Genomic DNA, 13,005 nt, shown 5'->3' on the forward strand with positions numbered 1-13,005 from the left:
AAATATCAAATGTAGAAAAAAGAACATATGTTAGAGAAGGTCTAATCTGGCTAATATAGCTCCCTTATGTGACCCTTCATTTTAAAGAATTATTTTATTCTCTTTAAGTTCAACTCTAAAAAGCTACTGTAAAACAATATCAAAAGACTCTCCCTGACAAATAACATTACAAACAAAGTGCCTTTAGCATATACTATAACATTCTGCTGCACTTTAGACAAATGAACAGGAGGTATTTGCATGTGGCTTCGGCATCATTGTGTTCAAGAATACAGAAGTGCTATCTTGTGAAAAGCTAATAACAAACTGTGCACATTTAATGCGTGCAGGATAGAGGAAAAATGCTGGTTTTATATATGCTTGTTATTTTCCCAAATAGCCTCAATTTATATTCTTAATAATTGCTGCACTTATACCAAAGGCTAAAGTTTCTAAAGTTACAGGACTCTATCTTGTATACATAAAATATATATTCCAATGGATAATACTGTTTCAGCCTTCATATCAGTGTCTAAATTGTGATCATTCTTGGCTGCATACAGTGCAATATGGAATGGTTTAAAGAACATTCATAATTTTTTAAAAACTGTAAAAAACAGAGGTACGTTTTCTAATTTTGAATATGCAAGAATACTGCATGACCACAGGAAGGTCAAGAATAAGTTCAGCTATGAGAGTTACCAAATCCACAATGAGGATTGGGAAATCACAAACATAAAATTAGGAAAGACTTGATAGAGTGAGTTTGCATAACCAGCTTGGTGTTAGGCAGCCATACGTTCGTTTCTTATTCTGTTGGTCTTGTGTTCTCTTGTAAAGTTTACTGCTAAACATTTCAACAGAAGCATAACGTTCAACATTGCTTGGACTAAAGCATGCTCAGAACTCCTTGCAAAGGTTAGTAGCCGCATATGGATGCATACAAATAAAAATTTAAAAAATGTAAATTTACACATAGTAGGTTATAATAGGCAATAATGCAGACAAAAACCTTGGAGCTCCAAAAAGAGCGAAGCTGGTCCTGCAGTGCTGGCTTGACTGTCTGAAATTTTATAAAAACAAAACCCACTAATTGAAAATCTTATGCAACACAGATACAAAAACTTAATAAGCACAATGTCTACAAGTCCTGCATACAGTTAAGTCTCAAAAGTTCTTACCTTTAAACTGGGTGTCTGGGTCTGGTCAACAGTGAACCGCATTAAAATACTGAACTGGAGATCATTTGGAAAAGATTCCCTGCAAAATACATTAATGTTATAATTCAGGGTCAAAATTCACACTACAGTGGTTTCATGAGGTTCCCAGGGAACTTCGGAAACTTATCAAGAAGTTGCTGGCTGGAAAATGAAATAGAACAGTGCATTGATGGTAGGCTAGCCCCATGAGGTGGAGGGGGTTCAAAATGCTGAAACCCTCAAGGAGGCCAAATAAAAAGTTAATAATCCCTACTTCTTTAAAATCACAGGTGCAATCTTCTATCTATACATCAGATTAAATCCAAACAAGACAGAAGTTCTCCTGGTTCGGAAATCCATGATGCAGGTGCTGCGTATTGTCCTACACTGAATGGGATTGCACTCCCTCTGAAGGAGCAGGTTTGCAGCTTGGGGGTCTATTTGGATTCACAGCTGCTCCTGGATTCCCAGGTGGAGGCTGTGGGTGGCTAGCAAGCCTTTTCCCAGCTTCTGCTGGTGCACCAGCTGCAGCTGTACTTGGATCATGCAGACCGGGCCACAGTGATACATGCCACAGTGATATCAAGACTGGACTATTGTAATGTGCTCTATGTGAGACTACCCTTGAAGATGATTCAGATAAAGTATAAAGATAAAGATGATTCAGATAATGATAAAGTAACATCTACTTTGATTCAGAAACTGCAACTAATGTAGAATGCGGAAGCCTGTGTGCTTGCTAGAGGGCAGCGGTTGGGCTGCTGCTCCGGCTGCCCATTCATTTCCAGGCCTAACTCAAGGTGCTGGTTTTGACTTTAAAGCCCTCTGGTCTGGGGCCAGGATATTTGAGAGACTATTTTATTCCATATAATCTGGCTCGTCCTCTCCAGAAATCGGAGAGGGTCCTTTTAGGACGCCATCACCTATGGAGGTGAGGTGGGGAGCAAGGAGTAGGGCTTTATCCATAGTGGTACCAACTCTATGGAATTCCCTCTCAGTTTACGAACTGCATAGAGGCTTTCTGGCGGAGCTTAAAGACATTTCTTTTTACTCTTGCCTTCCGAGTTCGGGCTTTTCAATACAATATTTAATACAATATTTAAAATTTCTAAGCATCAGTTTTGTGGGCTTGTTCTTTTTAGTGTTTGCTGGTTCTTCTGCTTTCTTTAATTAGGTTTTTAAATTAGAAAATATACATATACAGGTTGAGTCTCATTATTCATGTGGGTTCCTGGGTTCCGTTCCCAGAACTCACACATGGATGGCAAAAAATGCACTATAGCAAATCAATTTAAAAAACAAAGTTTCTTTGCTCTGGTGATTTAAAAACAGCCTTGCTGACCTTTGTGATGTTAAGAAACAGTCATTAAGACAACAATCCAACAAAGTTTCTTTCAAGGTGCTTAGAAAGGCTTCACTAGGATCCCTCCTTCACCATCTTTCTTTCATTTGCTCAGGGGGAAGGGAGGGGTCCTGGGCTGAAGCTGCCTGAAGAGAGAATGATTGATGGATTGTCAGCCCACTGCCCTCTCTCTGCTCTCTTTCACTGCTCGCGCGCTCTCTCTCTCTCTCTCACACACACACACATTGTTAAAGGCTGTTTTCCTTTAATCTAAAGGGCGCTTCTCATTGCATTGAGAGAGAAATATCTATGGATGATTAGGTTATATCTGTAATAGCTTGCATGACTGTCTCTCTCTACAACAGTAAGAAAAGCAGTTTTTTAAACTGTGATTTTAAAGGGATGCATTTTCCCTCCTCTCCAGGGATCAGCACATCCCTTCTCATTTGCAGTGGCCATTCGTGTTGAGTCAAATTCATGCATAAAAAAATCTGTGCATATTTCCAGAGACACTTAGGGCTCAACTATGTAGTACTTTAAGACTGTCTCTAAATGACTTGTTTAAAGGAACTGGACCAGAAAAGAGGGAATGATGACATAGCATGATATGACTGGCAGCCTAAGGCTTTCTCCCTACTCTGTTTTCATGACGAATATCACATGTAGTAATTAGTTGTGGAAACTGGGGAGTGAGGCAATTTTCACAAGAAAATAATGCAAATGGGGGAGTCATTAAGCCCCCCTTTCACAGCACATATTATAGTGCCAAGTTAGGGTTCCCCATGGCTGCTCTGGGACTTAAAAGGTTCTGTTTGGGTTCAGTTCCTGCACCTGTTTCTTACAAATGAGTTTAAAGTAACATCTACCTTGATCTACCTTGGAAATGGAAAAGGTGCAAAAGAGAGCGACTAAGATGATTACGGGGCTGGGGCACCTTCCTTATGAGGAAAGGCTACGGCGTTTGGGCCTCTTCAGCCTAGAAAAGAGACGCTTGAGGGGGGACATGATTGAGACATACAAAATTATGCAGGGGATGGACAGAGTGGATAGGGAGATGCTCTTTACACTCTCACATAATACCAGAACCAGGGGACATCCACTAAAATTGAGTGTTGGGTGGGTTAGGACAGACAAAAAAAAATATTTCTTTACTCAGCGTGTGGTAGGTCTGTGGAACTCCTTGCCACAGGATGTGGTGCTGGCGTCTAGCCTAGACGCCTTTAAAAGGGGATTGGACGAGTTTCTGGAGGAAAAATCCATTATGGGGTACAAGCCATGATGAGTATGTGCAACCTCCTGATTTTAGGAATGGGTTAAGTCAGAATGCCAGATGTAGGGGAGGGCACCAGGATGAAGTCTCTTGTTATCTGGTGTGCTCCCTGGGCATTTGGTGGGCCGCTGTGAGATACAGGAAGCTGGACTAGATGGGCCTATGGCCTGATCCAGTGGGGCTGTTCTTATGTTCTTATCCTTTATTGAATATTGAATTGAATTCCATATTGAATTCCATAATATTCCATATTGAATATGGAAACATAACATCTTGCTACGTCATAATGCTTTTATTCATGGAGCCAATATTGGTTGAGTTTTAATTACTATTTGGGAAAATACCATATTTAATGCAGAGAACTATTAATAAAACATGCAGAGAATTAACAAGAATTAAAATGTTGAAAAGTGATAAATACCATAGATACTCGCCTACAGGGTGAGAAATTTCTGTCAATAAATCAAGCTTAGATAATCACCTTGACTTATCTCTGAGGTTGCTCAGGGGGCAGAGTTTTTCAAGTTCAGAGAAGTTGCTTTCCAAGCAGCATTGCTTTTCAAGTACCAGAGAAGCAATGCAGAGATAATTAGAAGGCTGTTAATCTCCAAGGTAACCCCTGGAAAGCTGCAGACAAAGTTAACCTTTTCACTGCTCCTGAGACTTCAAATGAATTAAAGCAAGGCGCCTTCTCAAAATTTACAGAGCCTGCTGCAGCTTCATTCTGTTTTGCAAATGCTTACATTTTGCAGAGGTCTGTTTTTTTAAACACCAGAATGACATCCTCATTTCCATTTGAAACAAAGTCCCAGGCTACAATTCAGTGTACCATTACTTAAGAACAGGGGTGTCCAAACATTTTGGCAGGAGGGCTACATCATCTCTCTGACACTGTGTTGGGGGCCAGGAAAAAAAAAGCTGGGGGGAAAAAGAATTTACATTTAAAATTTGAATGTACATAAATGAATATATTAGAGATGGAACTTATATGAACGAATGACGGTCTTGCAGTAGCTCAAGGCCTATAAAAGGCCTTGCACAAGGCAAGGCTGACCTTTGCTTCGCTGCTGCATCACAGATTTGAAACAGCAAGAGGTGGAGGGAACCCTCATCCCACAGCTCACGCAACCGGTTGAACAGTCACCCTCACGCTGAGAGCAGCTGTGTTGGGCTAGCATGGGCTCCAGCAAGTCTCTGGAGGGCCAAAGGCTCATTGGAGACTGGGGGCTCCCCATGGGTTGGACTGGGAGCCCTGGAGGGCTGCAAGTGGCCCCAGGGCCGAGGTTTGGGCACCCCTGCTTAAGACTAACAGCCATGGAAAGCAATGGGTCTGCTTCTGAGTAAATAAGGTTACAACTATGTGCAGCTGCTCTTGCTCACAGTAATTCCTTGTTGCTTGTACCTCTGCTGTGAATTGAATTGCACACTCCCAGTTATGTGTTATAAGTTGTATGTTATATGTTGAGCTTCTGGCTTAACACACCAGGCACATTAAAGAAGGATTTGATTAATGGTTCTCCTGCAGTGGTTCCCAACCTTTTTTTCACTTGCATACCCCTTGGCAGCCCATTTCCATAAATTGTACCCCCACATTAGCTTAACATTTGTAATAAATATTAATATAAGCCCTCATCTCCTCCATATGAAAACCCAAACTTCATGTATTCATCACAGTATTTTCTCTTTTAATCTGTTTGAAGAACTGGAGACTATGCTTCTTCACTGTTTTGCACCAGAAGTGTCCTCAGAAATTCTTGGTCATTGAAAACCAGTACAGTAAAAAAGCTGAAACATAATATGAAAAGTGATCAATCACTGATTCATACATGAATTGATCACCAAAAATTAGCTATTGGTCTGGCTTTCACAGCCAACTAGCTACCTCCCTTCCTGCCTTGCAGGTCCTGCAAGGTATTCAGGAGCACTACTTGCCTTTTTCTGCCATTATTCAATTCTTTTTCAAGCACTCCTAAAGGTCCTGTCAAGTGCCTCTAGGGGTACATGTACCCCAGGCTGGGAACCACTGTTCTACTGGTATGCTGCTTACAGTGCATTTACTCCGATAGTGTTTACAAAAAGGTTGTGAAAACCAGAATTTAAAAAGTCAAATAATAAAAATGTATCTTATGATCTTTTACTATATTTTTAATAAATTACAGCAGCCATTTTCAACCACTGTGCAGTGGCACACTGGTGTGCCGCGAGTGGTCCACAGGTATGCCACAGGAATTTGGTGGAAGGTTATTTATTAATGAGCCCCCACTGGTAGCATGGTGTGCCTTGTCAATTGTCAAAAACCTGGTGGTGTGCCCTGACCATTTTAATGTCTTGTTAGTGTGCCATGAGATGAAAAAGGTTGAAAATCACTGAATTAAAGACTGTACAGTTCTTCGGTAACAATTACTGGTAGGTTATTTTTCAGGATCCAGCCTCAGGTAAAATCAGACAAAACTATAGTCAGGCGCCCCCCTCCCTAAATTTAACCCCTGACTTATCTGAGGGTCATAGAACATTTCATGATTTTGGCTCAAAAACCTGCCCTTGACTTATCTGTGAGTCAGCTTATAGGCGAGTATCTGCAGTGCTGCTGTGTTGTTAAAAATGCATCTCTTTTCATGCAGCCAAGAATTGATTACCTTGTTATATCAAGTGCCTTTTGAACTTTTGCTTGCACAGACCCCAACAAATCTGCACCCATTTTCTTCAGTAGTTGTGTCAGCAATACAAATAGCCAATCCTGTAGATCTTCTTTATGGACCTGGATGAAGTCTACCAAAGTTTCCAAAAACATGCTGAATACCTAGAGGAGTGCCCCCCCAAAAAGAACAGAAAAGAGAAGAGAGAAAAAAGAAAAGCAGGGAAGAAAAGGAGTTGATGCGGGTCTGTGTTGAACTCACAAAAGAAAAATGTAGTAACATACACAGAAGCAGACAGAGGCAATGATTGACAGCCAAGCAGGAAATCATTCAATCCTATCTTTCATCAGAATGTGCGATTTAAGAAACGCAATCTGTATGCAAGTCTGAAAATTAGTACTTCATGCAGTATCACCGAGTAAAGAAATGCTGTGGTGACTGGCGCAACTATTTTTAACTAGTGCTGTGGTGTTTTTGCTGCACTTAATTTTGTGCAAGTGGTTTAAATCAATGTGTTTCAAACTTTAAGAAACTGGGACTATTTCTAAATGGACTAGCTAGCTCTCCCCATGCAAACCAATTCAGAAACCACTTTAGGTATGTCTGCCTAATTGCCCTGCTCAAGTATATCATTCCAAAGTACATATGTCCTGTACTTCCTTGCTTCATAAATGCTTCTTTCACACCCTTACATGCCCCTCTACAATAGAGAGAAACACTGTTTAAAGCTGTTGAACACACTCAAGTCCTGCATGCAACACACATGCACACACTATACAGATTTTTCTTTTAGTGTTACAATGCTACTGCAAGTGTAATGAAACACTGACTTGTCAAGTCCTCTCATACAAAGCATTATCAGTATTAAAGGAGGAAAAAAAATTTAAGTTCCTTCTCATATAAAGGTATAGTGGTAAGTATGATAAGATTCAATTTGCTTAATCAAAGTATTCAAAAAACCTAATTAAAAATGGCAGGTGGAAATCAGTATCTGATGGGATATTTTTTTAAACAAGAAAGCATATTTGATACTACATATACATGAAATATATGTTGCTACCATTTTGGAAGAGTCAGTGACAAGACACAAAATTTCACTACAAGGTTGTCAGTTAATTTGCACCAAAAATTATACTACTGGTAAACTTTGGAAGATCATTGCTAAAGAAGAAAATCAAAGGGGACAAAAAAAAATCACGAAGTTGATTTTAATTAAGTTTGCAACCAACTATAAAAATGGAAGACGGTCAAGCAATCTTCTGTTGCTGAAAAAAAATATCACCTTTCCTAGGGAGAAATTTAATTTCATTATATGCCTTAAAATATCAGTGGGTGCCACTGTTCCTCTTCCAAGGCTCAACATTTGGATTTAAACAAATACAAGATACACCTCAAAAGAAAATCAAAACGCTATATCTGTGAACTAACAAAAGCACGATAACAGAATGCAGAAAACACGAGTTTCAACTTCAAAAAGAAGAATAAAATTCATGGAACAGGCAAAAAAGCTCAGGTATGAGGTTTGCCTTTCAGGGCCAGTGGCCACATACACCCTACTGCTGTCTAAAACAATCTGTTTGCAGGATGCTTGTACTGGCTCCTTAATTATCCACAGAAGGTAAACAACTAATAAACAACTTTAGGAGTCTTCCACAATCCTTAATCGGGGAGATGTTGTGGGTTCTTCATCCTTTTCTTTTGAACTTCTCCACCTACAATGGGCGAGGATATCACTGTGAGATCCAGGAACTCACAGTTCATAGCTAAGAAGAGACACAAACAACTGCAATGGTGGCATTGTGTCTCAAGGTTCTATTTAAACTAGCTGAAATTAAATAATGTTAAGTGTAGAAGATAGTGGTTGTATTTCTTCTATTAATGGAAGGTGCTTTTAGGAAACTGTTATATGCCTATTTGTGGAAACACTATTGATAAAATAGTCTGTTCTATTTTCAAATGATGCACACACCACAACACACAATTTAAACCAATGCATTTATTAAGGATCAGTCAATCAGGAAGCCAATACTTGCACTTTATTTTAAACTGGTGGTTGTGAATTTAAATGCAGACAACATGATCCAAGTGGTCCTTGGAATGGTAGTAGTGTTGTGACATACAAATGGCTTCACTGCACATGACATGCATAAACCTTGCAATGTCTACCCACTATCTAGCAAATTTTCCTTTTCCCCTTTACGCTATGAGGAGTGTAGTTTCACTGGAATGCAGAAAGTTCATTGTTCACCATTGTTTGCTCTGGAAAAGTACTAGTAATATGTTTAGAAAAAGCAAAGGTATCCAAAGAAAGGAAGAACCAAACTGTGAAAGCCAAACTTTATAGTGTGAATAACACATTTTTATTCATTATTTCTTTGAGTGAAGCAGTATTCTGAAAACAATTCCTGAAAATTACATGTTTGCTGCTGAAACTAGACAATGGAGAGAAAAAACTATTGTATAGCTTTGATAGAAAAGATCTTTTTCTCAGGAGAAATGAAATTCATATGCGCCAATCACCACAATACACAGCAGAAGTACAAAACCAAAAAAGGTCAGTTAATTAGTATACAAAAGCACATCCCAAAAACATTTCAGCATAAATTTGCACAACTGCAAGGACTTTATAAAGCGCAAAATCTAGACTCTGCACAAGAGAAAAGTAGAGAAAAAAGATTAATTTCAGTCATGCAATAAGGTTAGGGTACCAACAAATATTGAACCAACTTACTCTCTACAGAGAGTTCCAACACAGGGGACAGCATGCAAAAAGAAAAAAAGGGGGAGGGGGAAGATAAAACACACAAATTAGTTGCCATCTGCATAGTTCCTGTATGTGGAAAATATATATCATTTTAAAAGTACTACATGTGACCAACCTGGCTATCTAATTTCCAAGTAGTGCACAAACACACTAAAGCTCTCCTAATTCTCTTTCCCCTACAGTCTGTAAACTAAGTCATCTGAAGAAACAAATTTGTTTTGTAGGCAGTCATTTAATATTTGTGTAATAACTGCTTCAAACATGACAATTTTAAATGGCATGTATTATAGAACTATGTTGCATGCCCACTAATACGGTACCATCTGAAATCCATATACCATTATTTTTTAAATCTTAGGTACTCCACAGGACATCAGCTGGGTAACTGGTCATGGCACAACACTTACTTCGCATGCAGAACATCCCAGGTTCAATCCCTAGCATCTCCAAGTAAGCCTGGGGAAAATCCTGCCTGAAATTCTGGAGAACTACCACCAGTCAATGTAGACAAAAATGAACTAGATGGACCAAAGTTCTGATTCATAAAAGGCAATTTCCTAAGCAAGTCATGGCTCACGGAAGCATGTTTCTGTGGTGTATGCAAAGTTAAGAGATATCATGAATGCTTGAAGGTGATACAATTTCACTGAGTCCTCACTCTGTGGTATTATAAAACAAAATGACAACATGGATGACTGAGTAAGCAGAATACTTGTATACAGTACAAGCAAGGCTCTTCTATCAATCTAATCAGAGAAATATTCAAGTCACTATGAACAACTTCAACTGAACCTCAGTTAAACATTCTAAAGCAGTGGTTCTCAAATCTTTTAGCCAAGGACCCACTTTTTAGAATGATAATCTGTTGGGACCCACTGGAAGTGATGTCATGGCCAGAAGTGACATCATCAATAAGGACAATTTTTAACAATCCAAGGCTGCAATCCAAACACACTTACTCAGGAGTAAGCCCCAATGACTAATTGTTTAAAGCATATACATTATAGACTGTTAAAAGTACAGATCTCCCCAAATGCAGTCACATACCATGGTGGCATCAAGTCTAATATACTAAAAGTAAAATATTGACATGAATGGGGACCCACCTGAAATTGACTCGTGATCCACCTAGTGGAACCTTACACACAGGATGAGGAACACTGTTCTAAAGGTTGCAGTTCTAACTATACTTACCAAGAAAGCCCACTGAATGCAAGACACAAGTGTTTCACGAACAATAGTTGGGATGCTTTACAACGTTAATATTTACTTTGAAAATATTGTACTTTTACAATGAGACCACTCAGATACAAGGTATTCACCGCATTTTTATGTATGCTTAAACTAGGGGTGGGCAAACCCTGGACCACGGGCCATTTGCGGCCTTCAGGAACCCCCAATCCAACCTGCAGGGAGCACTCCAATGAGCCTCTGGTCCTTCAGAGACCACTGGAGCCTGCACTGGCCCACAACTGCTGGTTGTGACCTCCAGACAAGAGCTGTGGGCTGAGTTAGAGCAAGACCTTTTATAGTCTCCATGTATTTTCTGCTTTCCCCAGGCAATATTTTAACCCCATCCCCATGCCTCTGAATAACTTACAACTCCAGGCGTTTCTGGCTTGGTCTGTATGCTTTCACTGAGCAAAAGGTCTGTGGCGAACAGTTCATAGTTCTCATGTGTTTCTACATGTCTGTATTGTATTTTTCATGTGTATTATAAAAAAGCTCAATAAAATTCACTTATTCATATAAGTTCCATCTCTAATGTAAATTTATGTAAATTTATTCAAATTTGAAATATACATTAATTCTTTTTTTCCCCTGGACCCCGACACGGTGTCAGAGAAATGATGTAGCTCTCATGCCAAAATGTTTGCCCACTCCTGGTTTAAACAAACATAGGCTTTCTGCAGCATTTAATAATTAAAAATGCTAGACACCACTGCAAGATCTCTCTTGCTGAACTACAGAAGAAAAAACTTGAGGCTCATCTGGAAATGAGTATATTCTGGAGTTTGCAAAACCAACCTCTCCTGCAATTGTTCAGGCTCTATGACAACTAATAGCAAAAGGGCTATGCCATTAATGTCCTAACACCCTGTCCTAATGGTGACCCCCTCCCCTCCAGGACTGGTAAGAGAAGCAAAACAGAAAGCATACCATCTGAAGTACGATGGAGACAGGTAGTTTGCCCCTTGCTCTGCAACCTGCTGGGAAATACTGACATGCAGGTTCAGACTTTGGCTTCTCCCTGCCTCCAGAAACTGAGAGATTATTAGTGATACTTAGGCTCGTGTACTTCATTCCAGTTTCCCTCCAATCATCCCAGCTTTCCTCTCAGAACATGGAGTCTCCTTTATCATGAATACTGAATCCAAACATCAGCCAGAGGATTTCTCTCTGCCTTTACATGTGTATGTACAAACTGGCATGGAGGAAAAGGAATAAATCCAAACAAGTCAAAACACATTCACCTACTTTGTGCCTTCTGCACTGAGTACATCACTAAAGTTAAGACATTGTATGAAAACCTGCACCATATCATCTAATATGTAGTGCTGTTTCCAGGAAATAACCTCAATGTTAAAAATGGTACAATTATGTCAGAGAAGTGTTTGAAATTATTATATTTCTTTCACACTAAATTATTTTTATGCCAATGCAAGCAAATGGCTGCTTTGGATGTGATACTGGCCTGTGTGTCTGTCTGTGGAGATGCTTGAGGATCTCTATTCCAGCATCATATGCCATAGAGCCTATTATGATTGAAAGCCCATAACCAAGTCTGAAAGTATATGCCTTACATATAAGCTTATAAAAGGGAAGCTGGCACTGATGTAGTAGCAGATGTTGGCCTATGAAAGTGACTGTTGTCATGATGTGGACATGTTTCTTAAAAAATGAGGAACTGGTGAGAAGATGTGATGCTATGGGTGGGTTTCAGACCACATTTTTCTAGAAAAGATACACTGCTGAGATCAAACTTACCAGAAAGACAACTTCAATTTGCTCTCAAAACTGTACAGCAATTTCAGTATCAACCATAGAAGCACCAAACATTTTCTACAACACTCCTAAATACTACTGAGATCTTTGCTAAGACAATTAGCATTGACAACCGAACCCCACACAATTTGCAAGAAATACACAGATCACCAAACCCCAGCCACAGATCACTATCTGTGATCCTACCTACAGCAAAGCATCCAGATACTAAGCCTTCTCTAAGGTAAGAGCCCAGGGTGTGCACTTCAGACAGAAAACTGCTTTCACAAAACTAAGTAGCTGGCTTAATTCATAGTGAATAAATACTTCTGAATAATCTGCTACCAAAGACATCACAAACACAGGGCCCAATCCTATCCAACTTTTCAGCACTGGTGCAGGCATAATGCATCACCAAGGTGATGGAACAAATGTTCCCATACTTTGAGGAGGCCTCTGTGACTGCTTCCCCACCACTGGATGCAGTGCATGCCCCACTGGCACAGTAACTCAGAGATTGAGGACCATATTATACAAGAAATTGATCCTGAACCTCCTGACATAGCCTTCAAATAGTCCCTTCCAAGCACGCACAATATATCAGCAGAACCACCTTTTCTTAAATGTGGACAATATCCCACAATGGGAAATCATGGAATGACTTGCAAGAGAACGTCAACATTAATGGTTTAGCAGAATATCTTCCAGACCTTTCCTATGCTAGTCAGAGAATAAACATCTCTACCATTGTTCACCTGCATCTTTAGGGAAAGCTTTTGCTAATGATTCAGAATTACCTATTATAGTCACAGAAACAGCTCTGAAAAATA

At 39.6% G+C, this 13,005-nt stretch overlaps 1 protein-coding gene across 2 annotated transcripts in view; it reads right to left on the minus strand.

Moving 5' to 3' along the window:
• Positions 1-13,005, minus strand: part of CLASP2 (cytoplasmic linker associated protein 2) — a 161,307-nt gene that overhangs the window by 24,767 nt on the left and 123,535 nt on the right. The window contains exons 25-28 of one of the 2 annotated variants that reach the window (XM_066628156.1): positions 9,158-9,160; positions 6,427-6,590; positions 1,161-1,239; positions 992-1,042 (exon numbers count right to left, since the gene is read on the minus strand). In XM_066628156.1, coding sequence (XP_066484253.1) covers positions 992-1,042; positions 1,161-1,239; positions 6,427-6,590; positions 9,158-9,160 — 297 coding nt within the window. The remainder of the gene's footprint in view (positions 1-991; positions 1,043-1,160; positions 1,240-6,426; positions 6,591-9,157; positions 9,161-13,005) is intronic. The other variant, XM_066628157.1, reaches the window with a different exon arrangement.

Source organism: Tiliqua scincoides, chromosome 5, assembly GCF_035046505.1.
Source record: "Tiliqua scincoides isolate rTilSci1 chromosome 5, rTilSci1.hap2, whole genome shotgun sequence".
NCBI classification, from domain to species: Eukaryota; Metazoa; Chordata; class Lepidosauria; order Squamata; family Scincidae; genus Tiliqua; species Tiliqua scincoides.